The sequence below is a fragment of the Mya arenaria genome, chromosome 10 (genome assembly GCF_026914265.1).
Source record: "Mya arenaria isolate MELC-2E11 chromosome 10, ASM2691426v1".
Lineage (NCBI taxonomy): Eukaryota > Metazoa > Mollusca > Bivalvia > Myida > Myidae > Mya > Mya arenaria.
The window spans coordinates 36,762,275-36,785,686 of NC_069131.1; the positions used below are offsets into that span (position 1 = coordinate 36,762,275).

At 34.0% G+C, this 23,412-nt stretch overlaps 2 protein-coding genes across 2 annotated transcripts; one reads left to right on the plus strand and one right to left on the minus strand.

Annotated features, from left to right (window-relative positions):
- Nucleotides 1–6,670: 6,670 nt before the first annotated feature.
- On the minus strand, nucleotides 6,671–18,259 carry LOC128204660 (glycoprotein-N-acetylgalactosamine 3-beta-galactosyltransferase 1-like). Its single transcript, XM_052906059.1, has 4 exons — nucleotides 18,028–18,259; nucleotides 17,081–17,226; nucleotides 15,460–15,597; nucleotides 6,671–6,848 (listed from the first exon to the last, which is right to left on the minus strand). The coding sequence occupies exons 1-4, from the start codon at nucleotides 18,257–18,259 to the stop codon at nucleotides 6,687–6,689; spliced, it is 678 nt and encodes a 225-aa protein (XP_052762019.1). The 3' UTR covers nucleotides 6,671–6,686.
- Nucleotides 18,260–22,674: 4,415 nt separating this feature from the next.
- LOC128204661 (uncharacterized) lies at nucleotides 22,675–23,352 on the plus strand. The gene has a single exon (XM_052906060.1). The coding sequence runs from the start codon at nucleotides 22,675–22,677 to the stop codon at nucleotides 23,350–23,352; it is 678 nt and encodes a 225-aa protein (XP_052762020.1).
- The last annotated feature ends 60 nt before the right edge of the window (nucleotides 23,353–23,412 follow it).

Consider the following 23,412-nt stretch of genomic DNA (forward strand, 5'->3'; position numbering starts at 1 on the left):
GATTTGAGAGGGCCATGAAACGCCAGTGGTAGGTTACCTTTGGCAAATCAATTACCCTAAATGTCCAATAGTTTCGTTGTTTGGGTGGATTAGTAGTTAGGTCAAGCTCACGGTTAACATACTTATGAGAACTTTGTCTACAGCTCAAAGGTCAACATATTTGTCTTCACTTTCCTGAAAACTGTGTGCAACCATTTATAACTAAAGCATTTGTTAAAACAGCTTTATCTATTGTTCCACATTTATCGGACAAAGTAGTGCTCACTACAAGCATGTCTTGTTTTATATACTGCAACGGTGACATCTTATTGAAAACAGAGTGAAATAATGTCTTTTGCAAACTAATTTATGAATGTATTATAATAGAAGAAGAAGAAGAAGAAGAAGAAGAAGAAGAAGAAGAAGAAGAAGAAGAAGAAGAAGAAGAAGACTGTTTTGGCAAATCTGCCGTTATTACCTAAATAACACACAGGTTTTTACACAAGCGCAACAAAGCGGTTACTTCCCTTTGTTGCACAGTTAGGACTGTCCTCACGAACAAGACGTGATAGTAACCAAAGTTAAATGTTCTTTCATTGAAAATAAATTTAAAAAAAAACACTTCGAAAACAACGTTATTAACAAACCTGTTTTTAAAATATTTGTTTTCCTGAAATCAAGCTATAAGAGTATGTCAGAAACCGTTTCTCTCCAGCAAGAGAGTTCACCGTGATAAGATTATTTTTAACCATTTAATCAACTATCATGCCATACATTTCATCCTTTTTTCTCCAAACCTACCGTTTTGATATTGTAATACACCGCTGGCAAGCTGCATTTCAGCCGCAAATCCTTTGGGCCGCCCGGCCGCTGTGTCTGAAGGCCGCAATGTTGCTATGACGCTTACTTTATGCAGCAAGACCGCTATGATTTTGTTTATAAGTTAAACCTATTTTGTCCAGATAATTCATGAAACACATTTCTCGAATGTTTTTTTGGTTATAATATCACTTTTTATTAGACGTTTATGTATTTTACAATGGTTTGAGCACAGTTTCCCCCAAAATATGATGTGCAGTTTGTGGTCATATATTTTTAGACATGATTTATTTGATGTGTATACATTGAAAAGAAACATATTATAAGTATGTCAATCGTAGGAAATGACGTGATTTGTTGTTGAAAGCTAACACTGTAATGCTTGACAGAGGTCCCCTTGTTGTATTCCTTTAATTTGTATTTAGCTTAAATCTTGTTTTGTATTATCAGAACATAAAGTTGCAATGCAATTTAATAAGAAATACATTAGTCTTCTAGTGTATCATGTTGTGAAAGTTAACGTGAAACAAGTAAATTATTCATATTTGAACGTATCTGACAGAAATACGTTACACTGGTAATTAAAACCACTGAAATATTCATCTATCGACCGAATGTGCCTTTTCAGAATGTGGACCGCTCATATTATCGGATGGAGTTGTCGTTAGTGGAAATATGAACAGGATCGGCAGTAAGGTTCGTCTTGACTGTAAAGAAGACTTCATCAAGTCGTTCACCATGAATATTGTCAAATGTGGCGTAGACGGGCAGTGGACCGTAAACGACGTTACTTGCAAGGTACACGTATTCTCTGATTGAATATATTCTGTTAAAAGTATTCACATTATGTATATTATGGACAAAGGTGGTCGAAGTGTTCGATACTAACTTTTTCCTTAAATGCATGTGCAAATAAAAATAAATTATCAACATCATCGTTCATAGTTAAATCTTGTGCGTCTTTGACTAGTATGACGTTTCCAAATAACGATCCCAAGGTTAAAACTTTAAACTACCGGTTTCATCTAGGTTCTGAAGTTCCAATATTTTGAATTGATTGAAATTTGAATCCTCTCCATCTAAAGGTTCTAGCCAGGTTTTAAAAGGGACAAGGTGTTGCAGAAACAGGAATGGGATGCAAAGGGAGATAGAGTCGCATTGTGTCTGGCTGTGAAAATTTGTACTTTTGAAAATTCATAGAATTTATGAATTGTGCTTAATTGAAGGTTTTAAATGTCAAATATGTTTTTATGAATATCTAATCTGAAGATTTAATCAAGGCTAAAGAAATATTTGATTATGTCGTGCATTGAATTTTATGGAGGAGGGAGGGTGCGCTTCTGATCTCTGTAAGGGCAGAAGGGTGCTTCAAAACATGCACATATTAAAATAAGAGGACATGTCTATGAAAAGCTGTCAAATGTCGGTAGTGCTTTAACGAATTGCATAAACATCATTTAGAGTTGCTGTGCACTTATCGTAAAGAATATAAAATGAAATATAATATATATCAAAATATGGTATAAATCTTTAATGCATTTCAAGATTGTGACATAAATTAATTTTGGCTATAAAGTATATGTTGAGTAAAATCGTTAAAATTTTAACTATTTTGTGTTTGTTGATGTATTCATCAAAATCGTTCAATGTAAAATTAATGTACAGAACATTTGTAAACAACAGCATACACCAAGTATACATGACATTTTTGTAGGCTACATTTTACTACTTGTTTACGAAATAAAATTTAAAAAAGATTAAATGAAATCATGTTTGTGCATTCGTTAGAATCGAATTACGTAAATTGAATCAACAGAATATTTGAAAAATCCTCTATTGTCATTGACCCATACAAATTGCAAACACCAAGATGTTTATTTACGGTTTTATAAGGATACACTTATTTCTCAGCGTATAAATATCGGCAACGGCCCTTTAACAATGGCAAGCGGAATCAACCTTTGAATTATTTGCAAGGCCTTCGGACCGATTATCAATCTTAAAAAAGCTGTGTGCGCATTTTATTGGAGTAAATATTTCATTAAACTTAAAGTGTAACTGATAGGTTAGTCCCTAAAAAGTTCACTTATACAAAAATCTCATGTCTAGAAATGCGATGATGGCTGGACCATGTTTCATTCTTCTTGCTATAAGCTGTTCGATCACAGCGACTCCTGGGACAATGCAAAGACCAGATGCGAGCAGGCAAAGGCCTTCCTGGCTTCAATAACAAGTCAAGAGGAGAACAACTTCATTTATGAAAATGTATTGCATGAAACAAGTGCAGAGTTCATCTCCATCGGAGCATGCGATAAAGAACTAAATCCATAAGCATCTTACATCTTAGCAATATATACTTAGTTATGACAAGCTTTATTATAATTATACAAAGCTTGATTATATGCCATTTTGAATAGTATTGTCAGAGGTAAGCACGTAAAAGCAATAGTGTAAAAAAATTATACACACATCTCTGTACATATAAATAGTTATCTGCCTAATTATACATGGGTTCACACCAGCATTGCAGGTATTGTTTTGCTTTCCACTCGGAGTCGTTATAACTCTTACCCAAAACGTCTTCATTTAAGAAACAGTCAACGAATGCATTAAATAACTCACATATAATTTGGTGGTCTTGTGTCGTTACCCCGGCATTTATAAGACAAAAAATGGATTTTGGATTGAATTATCATCATCATTAAATACATCCCCAAATATTTTAAAATCGTTTACAATTTGTATGTCATTGCCATTTAAGGTCCATTATTCATTCGGCTATAATCCGCAAAATAAAACAATCTCTTTTCGCTGATGATGCAACGTATTTCAGTGACGGCTCAGAAAAATCTTTTCAATCTTTGGTTAATTCATTGGAATCATTTTCAAAATGTTCTGGTCTATACCTCAACACAAATAAATCCATCATTATTAGAGTGGGTACTCTAAAAAACACAAACATAAGGCTCGGGAAAAAAAAACATTTATCTGGACTTCAGAATGCTCAATTGTTTTAGGTATTACATTCTATAATAACAAACAAAAAACAATAGACGAAAATATAAATAAAAAAGTCGACGAATTCCATAAAGTACTAAAACTATGTGAACATAGAAAACTAACATTAATAGGTAAGATTACCATAGTGAAAACATACGCGCTACCAAAAATCATATACCCATTCACTATGCTTACAAATCCAAGCAAGTATATTATTGAGAACATTAAACAATCTATCTTTAAATTCCTTTGGGACGAGAAGCCAGACAAAATAAAAAGAGATATTATGTACCAAAACCAAGAAAACGGTGGACTAAAACTTACAAATATTGAACTCTTTCTAAACTCCATCAAAGATATCTGGGTTAAAAGATATTTAGACGACAAAAATAAAAGTCAATGGAAAACAATTCTTAAAAAGAAGCTTATTAACTATGGGAATGAATTGGTTTTTGAATGTGAATTAGGCAATGGCATAATAAACAAAATCTCAAAAGAAGGTTCATTCATAAATGATATCCTCAAAGCCTGGAGTAAAATTAAACAAATATATGACTCAGACTCAATGAAAACAGCTAAAACAGTGATATAAAATAACCAAACAATTTGTAGTATAGGAAACACTCTGTTCTTCAAACTATGGTTTAAAAAATGTATTAAATATCTTGAACATATTTTTGACTATAATAATAGAACAAACAATTTCTATGAATTTAATCAAATTGAATACCTATACAACATAAGGAATACAGATTTTATAAAGTATCAAACACTTGTTCGATCAATTCCATTATATATTAAGAGTCAGCTGACTACAGGTGGGATTATTCAAACTAATATTCAACAATTTAAAGAAAAAGTTTAAACATTAATACAAACAAACAAACTGTTCTATTCGATTTTGTTGCAAAATATTCTTCAACCTACTTCTGAAACAAAATGGAAAGAAACTCTGGATATTAGTGAAAATCTAGATTGGAAAACTATATATGTTAACATTTACAAATCAACGATAGGAGCAACATTGCGTAGCTTCAACTACAAATCTTATGAGAATACTACCGACCAACACATTGCTGTTTAAACTCAAATAAGTTGACTGCAGTCTATGAACATTTTGCAATTCAAATGTAGAATCAATTAAACATTTATATTGGGAGTGTAAAAAAACACAACATCTTTGTAACAAATCAAACAACTTTATTACATTGACCTCAATGAATATAACAAGTTACAAACACGAAGCCCTATTGGGAATAGTACGAAAAGGCAAGTACATTAATATCTGTAATTTTTTAATTATCTTAATGAAATGTTATATAAACTCAGCAAAATGTAATGACAGACAATAATCTTTCGAAACCTTGACTCAAAATAGAAGAGCAAATAGCATTAAACAATGTTTGAAACCCACAGAAATAAATGGGAGGTACTCAATATTCTAAACAACTAATTATACATAATCAGACACATCTAGCCTAAACAACGCATACCACACCATTGATTCTTTTTCCTCATATAAATAAAGTAATATTTTAAACATAAAAAGGGACATCACTTTGTGTGTGTGTGTGTGCGTGCGTGGGTGCGTGCTTGCGTGTGTGTGTGTTTGTGCGTGTGTTTGAATGTGTGTGTGTATGAACGCTTACCATCAAAACCTTATATTAATAAAAAAAGGTCACTATCATCCGTGTGTAAGCCTTTAAAGATTATTTTGAAAAATAAAAATCACGATCTTCTATGAAAAAAGGAAGTAGGAAAGGGAACATAACCTCCCCTTGACCTAAACCAGCAATATAACGATATAAATCATACATATAATACAGTCGGTAAAACAATCTGCAAGGAATCCATTAAAATCTAAACATAACAAAGTATGCAAATAACAGCCCGGTTACACTAGAAAGATGATTGATGGTAGTAATAAGTGCATCACTGTCATCACATCTGAACAAGCTTCAGCTTCGGCGATATTCAATTTTCATGAATCAATAAGAGATTGTCTTCCCCATTGTGTTGTCGCAGCTGAGTATAATGAATGATGGACAAGAAAATTGCACTTTGGTTGGAGACGAACCAACAGTTACCTTGAAGTTTTGATTATTCATCCGTATAAGAGCATCTACTGCATAAATAAGATATGTCAACTGAAGGTCAGTTTGATATTGACCTGCTGAACTTATGGGGTGATCTACAAATCATGACAAATGTGTGTACCAAGTACGAAGTTCCTGTGCCTAAGCGTTCTTTCGTTATTGAGTCAAACTCGCTTTTTTACCTCAACGAGACATTGTACTTTGTTCTACTGATATTAAACTGTTCCGAAGTTATGTACGAGTCATCATAAACTGTAATACCAAGTTTGAAGCTCCTGGGTGCAAGCATTCTTTAGTTGATGAATATTACCATTTAAGTTCAAATCACTGAAAAAACATCGTTTCCCCCTAAAGGTCACGTCAACCTTTGCCCTTCTTATCTCAAAACCAAAATAGGTTATCTACTATGCATGACCAATTCGCATACCAGGACACCTCATGGTCACCACGACCTTGACCTTCTGATCTCAAATTCAATGAAGTCATCTACTGTTCATCATCAATTTGCATACCGAGAATGAAGTTCCTGGGTCCAAGCGTTCTATACTTATTGACCGGAAATGATTTATGACTAATGGTCTGACTGACTGACGGACAGGGCAAAAGCAATGTCTACTCATGAACTGGGAAGACATAATCAGACATATTTTTCATTATCGCAAATACCTTAAAAGTGAGTTAGTACATTTTGAACGGTTCATCATAATTATATCACTTTTGATACAAAATAAATTTTGCAACAACGAAACATGTCAAAATTAAAACAATGACTTCATAACATATGATTTTTGATTAAAAAGGATTGACAGGCGTTAAATTAAAGATTTTATCCGGTACAAGTGGACGCAAGATTCCCAACACCTCTGTGTGGTACAGCAGCTGGTGGAAAATGTACATCTCATCTGGACGAACATAGTGGTAAGTGACCGAGTAACGACTGCAGCACATCCGACCCTGAAATATTTCATCAGTAAATAGTAAATGTTTCGTAAGCAAATCACAGTTTATGTGAGCTGTTGGTGGAACATGTACATCTGTTATGGATAACCATAGTAGGCACTGAGAATGTAACGACCGAGCACATCTAAGTGCTACCCCCGGTGACCAACATCTTTTTGGAAAATGGCGTGCAAATTAAACTGATTTAAATAAAGACCAGATATGTATATGTGCAATATCATCATTCGTGGTGCAGGAATTGATTTAAAGACGAACTACACAGAGGGAGAAAATTGCATAAGCTTTTAACAGTTTTCGTTGTGCTGACAAGTGCGTAGGTAAGAAAGTTCCCAAATGATTAGACCGGTTCCCCTCACCCTGATTCCGATAAACGTTGCAAATATGGATGCACGTGGGTATGTTGATTAAGTCATGGCATCCCAGCCAATTGACTTAGTTATGGCTTCCCAGCCAGTGTCCAGTATGAGAGCTACTGAATTGCAAGCCACTATTAAAGCAGGTGGAGGCCGCAAAATAAACGTTTCATATAGTAATATTGGTTTGAATAATAGTAAGAAACTAAAGAAAACAGCTTAATTGGATACAAACAAAGCCAGGAGATTCGATATGGTCAGACCAAAGTCCAAATCCCTAACAACAAGTGTTACAGGCATTGCTTGTGATAGCGCGTTATTGATACTCGGCAAGCTTAACCAACTATCAATTGCATGGAAAACAGTAAGTACCAGTCGTACTTAACGTAAAGACCGTTTTTGGACAAAGAAAATACTTTCTGACAAGCTAGCCCAGTCCGTTAAAATTAGTAATGCTATTACTGAACGTGTGAAAGCTGACTAGGAATAGTGAGTCCCTTGTTGCGGCTATACACACTCAAAGTAATCCTGATACTGTGAAAAATTTATATTCATGGGTTTAAAATTTCGTAGAATTTCAGAAAAGGACCAAATCATGGGTACTTAAATTCGTGGATTTTCTCTCTCTTTTTTGCAAAATTAATAATCGAAACTGCAATCCAAAATCGGTTGCAAATTCTCCATGGGCCAATCTCGTGCTATGAGTCATCTACGTCACGCAGTTATGACAATACAATGGAGCAATATATCAAATTGCGTTGATACCTATGTCAGTTATCGCGTGATAGGTATTTTAAGGTTTTAAAAAAGTGAATCTGTTGGATTTCAATAAAGTTTTGTTTTACAAACAATTACTGTAAAAACACTTTACTTGTGTAAATTAAATCATCGATTAAAATTTCGATGAAAGAAACAAAATCACGTGGCGAATCTCAAACACAGGAGGTAAATAATCAGCGAGTTTTACATGTGCTGCACAGGAGGTTGATAATCAGCTTGTTTAAATGTTATGGCAATCATCCAATGTCATACAATAAAAAGATTGCAAGTACTAATTGTTACTATATAATAATGTACAATCCACGGTAAAGATTAATGAAGAGATTACTGATTGGTTTGATGTAAAATCTTGTCTAAGACAGTTTTGTAGTTATCGCCATAACCTCGTCACCTGTTTGTGAATGAATTAGCTATTAAGAATAAATAACCAGATAAATGATTGTGTATTGATAATGAGAAATTATCTAAATTACTCTATACAGATGATATTATTCTCATATCAGATAATGAAAATGACAAAGTATGGTAAATGTATTAAACACATGGCGTACATCTAATCTCATGGTATTAAATCCTGTTAAAAGAAATATAGTACATTTTAGACCCTAAATATGTAAACTTAATCTAGTTTTGCATTTGGTAAACATGAGTTTGTCAATCAATGTACATCGGCCTGTTGCTGAATAATGCCTTGATTTAATATAATGACTTCATGTGTTGCTGAGAGTGCTGGCCGAGCACTTTCTTTAATGATAGCAAAATGGAAGTAGGGTAACAGTGGTATAGATTTGTGAAGATTGAAGAGAAGCATGGAGTTAATTACTAAATATTTAGATAGTGTTGTATTAAGAGAAATGTCAATGTTAGCAATTGGCAATATAAATATATGTGACAATGTCAAGAAAATGATAGAACTCAATTAAAATTATCTGTCATATGATTATAAAACATGTGATCTAAATCCTACTGTAATAAGCAATGCACAGATATCTTTATACATGATTGGATAAATATAAACATTGTATTTATGGTTCTTCTAGAGTTGGTAGAAACTCAGAACAGATATCTTTTTTAAATTTCAAAATGAAATAGAAAATCATATCACAATGTGTTTTCCACTTCAACACAGAGTAACGTATGCAAAGTTTAGATGTTGGGTTGCAGACGGGCATATATATACATATATAAATATTCCAGAAGAGTCAAGAATATGCCCTTTTGCAGTATTTCTATTGAAACAGGTGAACATGTGTTGTGTGATGCTCATAATTTCAAACAATTACTGCATCGTAGCTATAAAAAGTTTTTGCAGTAGGTACTCTGAATTGTATTCCTCCGTCGGCGGATAGAGTTGGGATCGTTTATCATTGAAGTACTTGGGATTCACCTATTAGTTTATTATCATTTCTTTTATTATTAAGTTTCCTCAATTCATTGCAAACTTTAATAAGATTTACCTTTCACGTGTTTCCTTTATTTAGGATTGTTGGGATAAGAGTGTGGTTTGTGCTCGTAAACTGGTTTAAACCCCCATTAAATATAATTTTTACTAAACGTTCCAAGGCGGTACCTAACAATCCTTGATAAACATACATATTTTTATATAGTATATCCTTTCCGCTACCATAGCCGCCTAATGCAGACCCTAAATTTGGGTGTCCCCATTACCTCTATCGTACACTGGCGAACTACCGCAGCAGTGTAAACCGTACTCAATATATCGGCTTCTGATTAGCGCTATCGTACAGCGTCGGAATACCGCAAATTATTATAATTTTGTACATGTTTTGCTAATAGCAGAGTCTTAAATCTCATGATCAATATGCGTTATCAGTTAAGTAAAACGTTTATCAAATTAAACACAGTACAACTTTCTACTACAATTAAAGAAATTAATTACAAACATTATATAATATATAAAATTACATGATTTAACACCCTTTTTAAATCAATTTTAAATTTCACGAATTAGTGACATATACATTTTCATTATTTAGGTAATGTTCATGTAAAAATTTACACTTTTCTTTCTACTCAAAACCTTTTATATACATGTGAATGCAATAAAATGTATTTTATCGGTTTTATTATGTAACGGCATTAAAAATATTAACTAATAAATAAATATGACATATCGGCATAACTACGCTCTGGTTGACTTCAGAACAATACATAACTCGCATTAATACACTACGAATATAATGAATACTGAACAAAGGTAGCAATAACCGTGGGTAAACCACATAAACAATCTCTGGAATGTAATGTATGACTAGACCATGTGTGTTAAAATACGGTATTTTAACCGTGCTTAATTTTAATGCATGAAATAATTACAATTTTCCAGGCACATATCATTTCATGTAAAAGTCAGTAATAAAACAAAAATTGAAACTTATAATTTAAGAAGTGGTGTTAATATGTGTGTGTCTCTACATCATTGTTGTTTGGGTCTTTGACTTGTACCCCTAAACAGGATTTAATTTTGAATGATCAACTAATGGGCTTGTCCCTGTAGTTTTCGACTTTCGTTATATAAATATTTCTATTTCTTTTATTATTTACACATACATAGAACGGTTACAAAACAATATGTTTATATCAAATAAATCAGAAAGGAATTAACAATCCTCTATTATGATATTTTACACACATGCTCATTCATTTTCCATATAAATGTTTACTTAAGCTATATGAATACAATCCAAATACGAATTTACAATCATTTTTACATTAAGGTAATAAAATGTTTACATCTTAGATTGAATTTCATTCATTTATTTACATCATAGGAACATAGGAAAAACATATGGATTAAATCAAACATGACGATCATCAATAATGATATGATTCACTGTTAGGTAGACAAGTAAAGATCCTCTATATCAACAAATAACGCATGTATATTACTACATAAAGGAAAAGCATTAACCAAAACATAAATCAACGTATTTGAGTGTTACGATTATCTTGCCAAAAAATCCCAAGATATGTCACGGGAAACAACTACAGTATAATCACACCATGAGATTAACGAAACGACAGCAAAGTCTTGTGGAGTTTCTGATGGAATGCAATAACATCGGTCTGTAAAAAAACACATATTGATGAATATTTGGTATAAAGACACGTTGTAAGCAACAATTGCATTGTATATGCATACTTTCGTAAAAAATGTCCCAATTTTAAGCGCGAAATGTTTGATACTATTACAAAATTGAAAACAAACATTATTTGTCACTTGTAAAAAAGTATTATTCCAAATAATATTGTAGGAGGATTACTTTCTCTTCTTGGCGGCTTTTTTGCCTAGACCTTCGCAATGATGTAACAGAAACTAAAGGTTGACAACTGAACAATATTTTGTTATTACTATTTCATCAATACTTTATTGAAAAGTTATTTAAATACCTGATTGATCTAAACGGCGCTTTCTTGTACTAGTCTCTGAAATCAAAGATGTGCCATTGAACAGTAAGAATAATTTAATGCATGCATTTTCATAAACTTAAAAGACAAACATACCATACATTGTTTTGATTTAAGGGACGTTTTAAAATGCAGTACTATTAAAACATGCATTATTAAAAATGTTTTACATACTTGAGTTGTTTATTACTTTCCACGGTGTTTCTGGGGCCAAAGTCTTGGGCAAGCTGACTCTGCACTGCACAGAGCCAAAGGGGTCAAGTTCAGCAATGTCGCTTGTTTGTTTGGATTTCCTTATACTCGTGCTATAATCTGACACCGATAAGTTGTTCTGCAACCTAATACAGATACATACAATATTAAACAGCTGGTTAATTTTAAAAGATGGTGTTCATGTTTCATTTTGGTAGTACACGCAACGATCAATATGTTATCTAACGTGATTATGGTTACGGCTTAACATCCTACAGCATGTTTGTAATTTACTGTAAAATAAGGTATAATTACCATTCTCTGAAACAGTTTATTGGTAGCCCGAGTGTTGACTGCGTTGTCTTGATGAAAATGCTCACAAGCGAGATATCCAAGGCAAACCACACTGAATAGAGCCAAAAACGATCGCTTTGCGTTTGTACACTGTTATTGATGTTGAGATGGTCATGACTGTCCACAATACCCATGTACTTATATAAGTCAACAATTGCGGAATGCGATGCATGATTTTTCCACTTTCCTTTTGTATAACATTTCCCCCTCACAACCTTGTCTTGTCAGCTATTTATTATAAGATCGAAACATGTGATCGTGTTGCACACATGTTTAGATTAATTTCATGCAGTGGAAATAAGCTTCCTTTCCGAGGTCTTTCGTATCATGTGTACCTCTCTGCTGAGCATCCTAACTTTGTCATCTCTTTTTTTTTAACTGATTTTGTGATTGGGCAATATTTCCTCCCGGTGTTAAATGCGCCATACGAATGTGTAGATATGCCAAGCACCAGAAGAACTGTTCTCTTAATCTTGTCGACAAATACAACATGGTTTCGTCCTGTGATGTTTTCTCTTCAGTTCGCTACAACTGTTTGAGTCAAACCAACGTCTGTCTTTCGACATAAGTACACCTGGAAATTCCAGAGATAACCCATGACAGCATTAGGACAAACGAACATTTTAATTCCTCTTTTCGCAGGCTTGTAAGAAACACCAACGATTTTTATATGGTGACCGTCATATTTGATCATTGCTTCATCAACAGATATGTATTAATGCATGATAAAATAAATCATGCTGCTTTCTCACACAACTTCTATAAGAGGGGTCACTGTGGATCCAATGTAACCTTTACAGCGACCTTGTGATATTTGTCCTGTAGGTTTATTATCTATTTCTATTTCTATCTAGATTTCCATTTCAACTATACAGCTTTTTGGTAATGAATGTTCTGTTGATATATTTGCAGTCAAATTGGTTTTCATGATGACTTTATAGCGATCAGGTAATAAATGCCCTGTTGAAGTTATAAGAACCTTATGGCTAACTTTAAAACAGTTAAAGGGGCTACACGCCGTATGATGAAATAGCGAAAAAAAAAGGAAATTGTCGAAAACTGACCTCAACTAGGTATCGATGTGTACAATGCATTGAAACAAACTATTAAATTGAAGTACCACATAGTTTACAATGAATTTAAATTTTCGCAGTTTTTTCGTATTTTTCCATTAAAAAGATTACTAGGTATGTCTACTTAGTAGAATTCATTCTTAGGCGTGATTGGCTAGTCAATGTTATCACGTGATATTACCAAGTTTAATATAGGTATATATTTTAAATATTCCTGCGGTTCAGGGTAAGCCTTCGTAGCACGGTGGATACAACAACACTGGACTGCAATTCTGGCGACACCGTTTCGAACCCGGTCTCCGACTCGATTTTATTTTACATTTTGGTATTTTTTTACTATTGTGATATCAAAGAGTAAAACATGTCATTAAATAATTGTCCTGCGATTTGTTACAGAACAAAACTGATTTGGTGCCAATCTGGTGTATAGTCAATCCTTTAAAGGAAGCGTAACTAGAGTTAAATGACCTTCAAATGCAACTTCATTCACCTTTGAAATGAGTTGTGTTATGCTGGTCACGTATTATGTTTATACCGAAAATACCGCAGCGTGGTTTTGCATATTTCTATATTTGAGAGCGCTACCACAGTGCGACTGATTATAGTTTAATTCAACCATGTGATGTCTACCTTATCGAAGTTAACACACAGGTCCGTAAAACAAATCTTTATCTCACAGTAATACCACTGTGCACTTTTGCTCATTTCTTAAATTTGACAGTGATACCATAGCACTCTTGATACAAGAGCATAACATAAGCTTGCTGTTTCATTAAAGCAAGTATAGTAAAGCCAGAGCCGAATAATGTTGAATGACAGACTTTTAAAGACATAACGTTGCTTAGTGTTGCATGGTTATTATGTTGGAAAGAAATACCGTAGTGTAGTAACATTTTCTAAGACAAAGTACCATAGTATACTTATGCTGATTTTAAAATTCACAATCCTTTTATTTTAATGACAATCACACCGCAAATTTGTGAAAAATGTGCATTTTGCGGCTGAGAAACAGGATGTACCCATTATTTCGGTACGTTATAATCGTCTACAGTATTCCTACAGTAAAACAGTAGCGTAACCAGCACCCTTGAAAAATTGGTCTGCATTAGGCGGTTACGGTAACGCGCCGATGTATGGTAGCGGTATTCGTAAGGATATATGCATTGTGTTGTTTGTGGAGTTTTGTGCTGTTGTTCAATGTTTTTTGTTTGTTTGTTTTTTGTTTATTTTTGTGTTCTATGTCTTTGGCATTTACCCTGTGTCATTAAACGGACTTTATGTTTAAATGTTTGGCTACTGAGCTAGTTTCTGTAGTTCTGCAGATAAGTTTTGTTTCAGTGTCATGTATGCCAGGCTTTAAGACAAGAACTATATTCCGCCGCAAAAGCATTCGATACTACATTTAATTCAATGAATGATGGTAATAAACCACTCTTTATATTCTCCAATTAGGGTAAAATAAAAGTAACTGCAAAAACCTGTTTTAATATTCTAAATCTTTAGTCTAATACTTCACAGAATTGTTGATAGAGAGTACTATTCACCTTTAGATATTAAAGACATTAAGAAATATAGTCATGATTTGTGATTCTTAAACCTTTTTGTATGAAAGTTTTGATCATGATAGATGTAGTGGTCACATTTAGCACATATATATTTTTTTTTTATCTTAATGTTCGCATATTCATGCAGGGAGTCCAACTTGTTTTGTGTTTCCCGAAATTTAAGTGAAGGAAATGTGTGATCCGGAATAAAATGGCGGTGTTGAAGGGGTTTTGGTGTTTTGGGAGGATATTGTCACCTGGTTAGTAAGTTTTATCACTTTTCTTGCAATATAAATACGCCTACCCGGAGGCCACACGTGTTAGCTTCTGTCAATTCTTTTAAACTCTGTTTCTAGAGGCCTTAACACAAAAGTTATTGAATGTATAAGCTGAACGATTGCTTGTGCTATTTTCATTGAATGTTTTGCATTGTTTTTTTTTTTCTTTTCGACGGCTAGTGCACTTACAACTCTTGATGTAGCACGAACGTTTTGCAATACAGTAACAAATGAATGTACACTTTATCAGTCTCATCTCATTGTATTTATTTAAAAAAAGCTATTTATACAACATAAAAGTCCACTTATATTAAATAAACACCAATATTTGATACATAATAAAGGAACTGACAGGGAATATATGACTTTTATTTTCTGATTTTATACATTGTATTTATGGTATATGATACATATCAGATTTTAAGTGCATAAATTAAAACATACACACTGATGACGATGAGCAGTCAAAAGCAAGGACAGGACATTTTTGCTTATTCAACGTCAAAAAGTGGCCATTTCTAGAGTTTTGACATATTCAGAAAACAAAAAACAGCAATGTTATATCGCCAGTGCATTAAAGAGTGTTGTTGTTTTAAACTTACCATTGAATTATTGTTCCATGCGTAGTCTTTCAGCCAGAAGGTTTTTGGATTTGCCGTAAGGTGATCGTACATTTTGGATGCGTGAAATGTCTCTTCTCCAGACACATCAAGGGTTGATAATACTTTGACACCGGAAGCCTGGACGGTAAAAATAGAAATTTCAGTTGTACTTATGATGTTTGTATATGATAATGGTGCACGTAAATATAAACGAAAGAAAGCAAATCATCTGAGGTGTCAACAAATATTAATTATACACTCTTTTAAAGGTGATAGATAATGGTCAATATTAAGTGTCTGCAATGTGTATGTACTTTTACAAATTCATGTCATATACTTATAAATGGGCCTCTAAAATGACTCTAGGGGCCATATGCAATACGATCCTTAGATTGAACCTAAGAGTAGAATCCAAGTGTTTTGATTGGACTGTAAAAATAACTGGCCAATGGACTGAATGGAATCACTGAGGCGTGTCTAAGGATAAGGATAAGAACTAGATTTTGAATACCACACAGAGCCTTTACAGGTGCCCGTTTCTTCAAGAATACCAGATACCAAGATTTTATACATGTGTAAGCGTTTCGGAGGTTCACTTATTTATAAAAAAATCAACTTTTTTTAAAGGTATTTGATTTTTTAACCAGGAGCTGATATTGTTAATGGGAAGGTCTAAAATATTTAGAATAAAAACAATTATTTTAAAATATTTACAATAAAAACAATTATTTTTAGACTTGTTTCACGTACATTACTTGTCAATGAAGCTAGCTTATTTGTGATTTAAACCAAATAAACGACCTCAGTCAGTTGAAACCCAAAATTCTCTTAAATATCCGTTCTAATACTAATAAGGTGTTCTATTTTAGTTTTCCACATAGAATCGAAATTACATTTGTAAAAAAAATGGTAAAACATATGTAGTGCAAAGTCGGACAGTTTTACAAAATTTATCCTTTACTATCCATCGTATTTAAAGCATTGAATATAACACACCAGATTACCTAATCACATGGAAGTTATACAATCGAGGACATTATACTAGAAAATTGTCTGTAACTTCTATACACATGCATGATTTGTATCAGAAAGGAAGTGACCAGTACTTAAAATATGTGTTGCAAAGGTAGCAATTATTTAAGCAAAATTGCTATGCTGAGTTCATATTTTAAGCCATATGTTCCAACATAAAATAAGAATTAAAGAGTTTGAATTATTTACAAAGGATATTAATTAAATATTAGATCACTTAATTAACAAATGTAAATTACATACACACACATATATATTCACTGATGATGATATATATGAACTCAAAAGAGTGCTTGCATGTAGTGATTATCCCTGAAGTTTCCACAGTTTAATTAAACGAAACATTCTACCGCTTTCATTATCATAGTGTGTGTGCGTGCCTGCGTGTGTAAGTGTGTGTAAGTGTGTGTGTGTGTCCGCGATTTTGATTTTGTGCGTGTCAAGCTATGTTAACACTTGTACACTATAAAGCCTTTCGTATATAGCCTCAATTCAAAAGAGTCACATTAGTGACCAGTATATAAATCTCTATAGAGTATTCATATTTCCATTATCATTTTAAGAAGAAACATGCTGCTGGTGATCTTACCTGAAGACATTTTCCCATTTCCACATCTTCACTGCCGCCATCGAGCAAGCAGGAGCCATTTTTAAAACCTATGCGTACTACGTCATGAAGGGCACGAGAACTGATGACGTATCCGCCACCGCCACTCATGTAGCCATTCTTGACATGCAGCTGTTAAGAAATTATAAATGAAGCGTAACATTCTTTTCAGGAAGTTCATATTTAAAAAAAGGAACGAATGGTTGTTGACATAAGGTGTTAATTATGAAATTTATAATTATTGTACTTAAAGTAAACACTATCTTTAAAAGAGATATGGCTTAAACTAGCATGGAACAAGAAAAAAATGATGAATGATGAATGAGAAATGCACATTAAAACTCGGAAGAATGATCCCACTCCCAGATTAAACTAGGTGACTCAAAAGAAAAAAACAACAACATTTTATCAACTTAATTTTCCGATTATTATCGATAGCCGCTTGGAAATTCTGACTGTCATCCTAATGCCAGATAATTTACTTGCAACAACACACTATACTATCAGGCTTGTAAATTTTTATCGAATTGAGACAATACATCTATAAATTAAAACTGGGGGAGCGAAAGTTTAGTATTTCATTGATAACGCTACCCATTTGACATGTTAATGATTCTTATCTGACGGCGTGTGTCTCTCTTATGAATCCAACATTAGATCGTGCATTTCCGACTTATTTCGTAATTTCGTATGTCGAAGTACAATAACGATCATTTTGAGAAGATGACTTTGTAATACGTCAGGTTTTGCGGTATCTAGGTATTAAATCCGGGTCCGCACAAAATAGCGGCACCCAATGACGGAAGGGGAATCTTGGAAGATTTAAGCCAGCGAAGAGAAAAACCGACATAATATTGTTAATGATTGATGGGTTCCTTAAATAACAATAAAAGGTTTGACAGCTGTGTTTGTTCCTCATTCCTTGATAGAATGAGAATGTCTTATAAATCTTACCTTCATGTGAAATCCCATATAACTCGGATTGTTATGGTCTATACTAGCCAACATATGACGTAGGTTCTCCATTATGACGTATGTGTCATCGTCACATTTCAGAAACCAATCAAATTCGTGCCTGTGTTTTTCATATGCATACTTCAGGGCATATCTTACTTTAGCCGTTAAATGGTCTCTTCCTTCTTTAACTGGGATGATAAGCATTTCAGCATTATCCGTTTTCTGTATCTCACCAGCTGAAATGTTAATTTTATCGTTTTATATTTCACTAGAGTTTAGTACTGTAACAGAGTACAATTCGTTGTATTAATTAAGAATTGGTTGTATGTACACTTTCATGTTCTTTAAGTTCATTCACTGTGACCATTGTATTTTTAATTACCTGTCTTCTGACCATAACCGTGTTGGCATAGGATTATAGTTTATCCCGCCATTTCAATCATGTGATCTGTCACGTGATTGCAGTTCTTATTCAGAGTTTGATGAGGGGGGTTGGACTTCTTTCAGAAGTCAACTTTGGTATTTGTTCAGGATTTGGACATATGTTTTGCTAAACCTGTCATGGACTATGCATAACCAGACACGATAGAGAGAGAGAGATATTGAACTGTTTATATCCTTTCATTCCACAAATGGTAAGCTATATATGTGTTTGTTTGATAGCCTATTGTATTTACAGTTGGCTATGTTTTGAATGTCATTGTACTGCGTTTATACTTGTTTTTATGTACTTTGTTTTCATCGTTGCCACTAGATTTAGGTCACGTTTCAGTGTTATAAACTGTTATCATATTGATATATGCAGTTGATTTAGAAGTATAAATTATACCCGATATATGTCTATACATATGATTTATATAAGATTAAGTATTAACTTATTCTTATAATTGTATATGTCTTTTTTCAGAATGCGATTCTCATGATTATCGTGGTTATTCTCACGATTATGATTATCATTATTACAAGTTGAACTCTCTACAATAACCCGTAAAAAACCGGACCCTAGTGTGGACTTTTTATACAAATAAGACGGAGCTAATATAGCTGGTTACATACAACATATTAATTGTCCAGCCGGGCATGTAACCTGTATATTACAATACCAACAACATTTCAATAAACATACAATCGCTGATAGCCAGATAAAACCAATTTCCGATAGCTCTTCTGCAGTTTTGGTTTTTCTCTCTTCATTATCGATAATTAAATCATATCATAATTATATCGGTGCAATCAAGAATAGAAAAGAAAAAATATACCTTATCCACTCACCATCAAGGACTCTTAATAAGCTCATGGATATATAAACCTTTATTTAATACATTGACATGCATTGACCAATACTCATATCTAGCATGTTCCGATGATATAAGGATATGGTCATATATATAACCTAGCTTAAAGTCCAAGTCAACTCGTAATGTGAGAACTCGAGTATCAATCTCGTTCCAAGGTGGTAATCCCTAAAGCTAATTTGAGGCGTACGTGACCTGTTTGTGGTGTTTGTATGTGCGTGTTTGTGTTTGTACGCTTATGTCTTTCGTCCATTGGCGTTTGGACCATGACCATGTGTCTCTAAACAGGAAACATATTTCAAGTTCTGACCCCTAGACTCCTCACTATAGCTTACATTGTGTTAATTGATGTTTATGTACATAAAGTAGACGAACAAATAACAACGAGTTAAAATCAACCTTTAAACAATTCAACTGGTTTTGTACGTGACAAGAGGGTCATTCACTTTTTTGTTTTGTGTTATATGTCGTTGACGTTGACCTGTGCCATTAAACGGGGTTTATGTTAAAAGTTAAAACGCTGAGGCAAAAGTTGGTTCTTCAACAAGTTAATAACTTTAGCGGTTGCTAATCGATGTGGTGATTAATAGGAAAGCAAGCCAAAGGCAAGGTGGTCACTGGTTTTTAAGGAAACATGTGGTTTCTAAGGAAGATTTATATTCCTTAGGAGGTTCATTGTTGTGAAGAGAACTAGGGAGGAAAGCTACATTTATATATTACCAAGGAAGTGATTGGATACTAATTGGAGTCAATTAAGTGGATTTCGATTGTTGCAAAGAATGTAATTATTATTAGGGAACAGTTCACTACTAAATCATTACCAAGGTAGTCGGTTGATGGTTGCTTAGGATGACCATGGGTGTTGTGGGAATATGCGTTTGCTAGTCGGACGCAAGCTGCTGCTTAGGGAGCTACAAAAACAGTGTTGTAAACAAAATTCGTGGTTGCTATGGTGATTGTGAAGAAACGTGCTAGTTACTAGGGAAGTTAGGTTGTATAAAGAATGTTTGTACAGGATCACCATACTTAACTAAAAACTATAAATGTCTTGGCAATGGGAATTGTTTTTAAAGGGACTTTGTCAAAGATTGGCACCAAAAAAGTTCATTCTGTAACGAATCTCAGGACAATTATCTAATAGAATGTGTTACGCTTTGATATCATAATTGTAAAAAAAAGTACCAAAATGTAAAAAAAAATTGTGTCGGAGACCGGGTTAGAGCCCGCGTCGCCAAAAGTCCATCGTCTTACTCACTGAGCTCGTGGCGTATACTAATCGGGTGATATAAATAAGCTATACACCTACCTCGGTTAAATCACGTGATAACACCGACTAGCCAATCACGCACAAGGAATAAATTCTACCTGGTAGACATACCCAGTAATCTTTTTTTAATAGAAACAATACAAAATAACTGCTTAACTTAAATAAATTGTAAACTATGTGGTACTTCAGTTAGTAAATTTCTATGCATTGTACACATCGATGGCAAATTTATGTCAGTTTTCGCCAATTTTCTTTTGTTTCCCCTATTTAATCATACGCGAGACAGCCCCTTTAAGAGAAAACTCTGTGTTTCATTGGTTAGAAATTATTCATGCAAATGTTAACAGCAGGCATATAAGACCTTATCCGTTGAAGAAAGGAATAATGAATATTAATAAATAAATCTCAGTATTAAAATGATACTTATAATTATGTTAAAAATAACGGACCAATTGACTAGAAGTCAACAATGGTTGGAAAATCAGATTGATAAGTTTACACTCTTTACTACTTGAGAAGTTTCATTGCATTTGTAAACTGCAGTGTTTTCATCAAGATATGAGACTTCAAAGTTATTTCGTGCGTGAAAATGGAAGTTCATCAGTTTCATTTGCATTCCGAAGCCAATAATAAAAAGTTCATCTTTGTCGATGTCGTTAAAAACGCTTTAACTTTAGTTCTGAACAATTTGCCCAACATTTACCGTGGTATACTTTATATGTCAACTAAATAGACGGCAATAATATTATATATCCACGGTAAATATTCTTTTTAAAAGAACACGTTTGTCTAATTTAGAAAACGTAAAAGTATATTAAATTTTGTTAAACACTTACACAATAAAAAGTATTTTTTATTGCACTTGCTCGCCCAGGTTGCGTTTACGGCGGCCATTTTTATTTTACCGGAACTAGAAGTGAGAATAAGGCAGAGAACGCGGACGTTCTTCCAGGAATATCCGCTTTCGTTTACTGATTCCTCCGCCAATCTCCGTAACCAAAGATAATGGTTTCTGTCTGAAACATCGAACTTAATTTCAGAAAATGTGTTTTTATATACAACATTTGAAAATCGTTGCAGTTTTTTAAGCTTTTGAGAGCACACGCTATTTAGACAAAATTGCATTTAGATATCCCGATGATAATTTAACAAAACAAATTAATATACCAAATTTGTTGAAACTCAGACATGATTTCACCAACCATAAGTTTTTGACAATTGTAAGGCTGTTCCATTTTATAAATGTCACTGCCAAAGATTCTCCCTCACTATGGTATTGAGACTGCCAAAAAAGTTAGTGTGTCATTCATATAATAAAAAATAATATAAATTGTGTAATATGTTGATACTAGAGAAGCTTAAATTATCGACTTACATTCATTGTATCCCACTCTGTGTCTCGTATACACATATCCAGTTCCACTTAAAACAATTATTAAAGTGATCAAGATAAAGAAAATAAACAGTTTTGACTTTCTATTCGTCCTCAGCTCTGATACCATTGTGATTCTATTTAAATATGATAAATTGTATTATCGATAAGGTTATAACAATGTTGCGAAAGGCATTCGGAGCTCCTTGACCTTTTTTTCATCGAAAACAACCTTGGATGAATATAGACGGTTTACAATGTCATACCCTTACATTTTACTACGCTGCAAGTAGATCGCGCAGTAATTCAAATTTAGAAAGTTGATGACTTTACACTGGTTATCTTTATTATTCATGCAAGAAAACACTTCAAGGGCAATCATTTTAAAAGTAATACCAAATCCACTTAAAGCACTACAATTAATCAATCCTTCATTTCAAATTATATTTTGATGTACCGGCATTGTTTTCGATAGAAAATAGTCGAGGTTTTCTGAATGTAGCGAAATGGTGAAATATCACTTGATGAATGATAAGAAATCGATACATCTTTTGCTATTTATATTTCCAATAATTTGCAACTAGGTGTTTTAAAACAGTACGATGTTTATACTGTTTGTTATGCGTGCTTCTTTCCCTATTCATTTATGGAATAGTTAATGTTTATTTTGGTCGATTGAGACGATATGCAGCGCGTAGCTAGAAGACCAAAACTCTCTAAGTGTACCATGGGAAGTGCCCAGCGCGTAGCTAGAAGACCAAAACTCTCTAAGTGTACCATGGGAAGTGCCCAGCGCGTAGCTAGAAGACCAAAACTCTCTAAGTGTACCATGGGAAGTGCCCAGCGCGTAGCTAGAAGACCAAAACTCTATAAGTGTACCATGGGAATTGCCCAGCGCGTAGCTAGAAGACCAAAACTCTATAAGTGTACCATGGGAAGTGCCCAGCGCGTAGCTAGAAGACCAAAACTCTCTAAGTGTACCATGGGAAGTGCCCAGCGCGTAGCTAGAAGACCAAAACTCTCTAAGTGTACCATGGGAAATGCCCAGCGCGTAGCTAGAAGACCAAAACTCTCTAAGTGTACCATGGGAAGTGCCCAGCGCGTAGCTAGAAGACCAAAACTCTCTAAGTGTACCATGGGAAGTGCCCAGCGCGTAGCTAGAAGACCAAAACTCTATAAGTGTACCATGGGAAGTGCCCAGCGCGTAGCTAGAAGACCAAAACTCTCTAAGTGTACCATGGGAAGTGCCCAGCGCGTAGCTAGAAGACCAAAACTCTCTAAGTGTACCATGGGAAATTTCCAGCGCGTAGCTAGAAGACCAAAACTCTATGTGTACCATGGGAAATGCCCAGCGCGTAGCTAGAAGACCAAAACTCTATAAGTGTACCATGGGAAGTGCCCAGCGCGTAGCTAGAAGACCAAA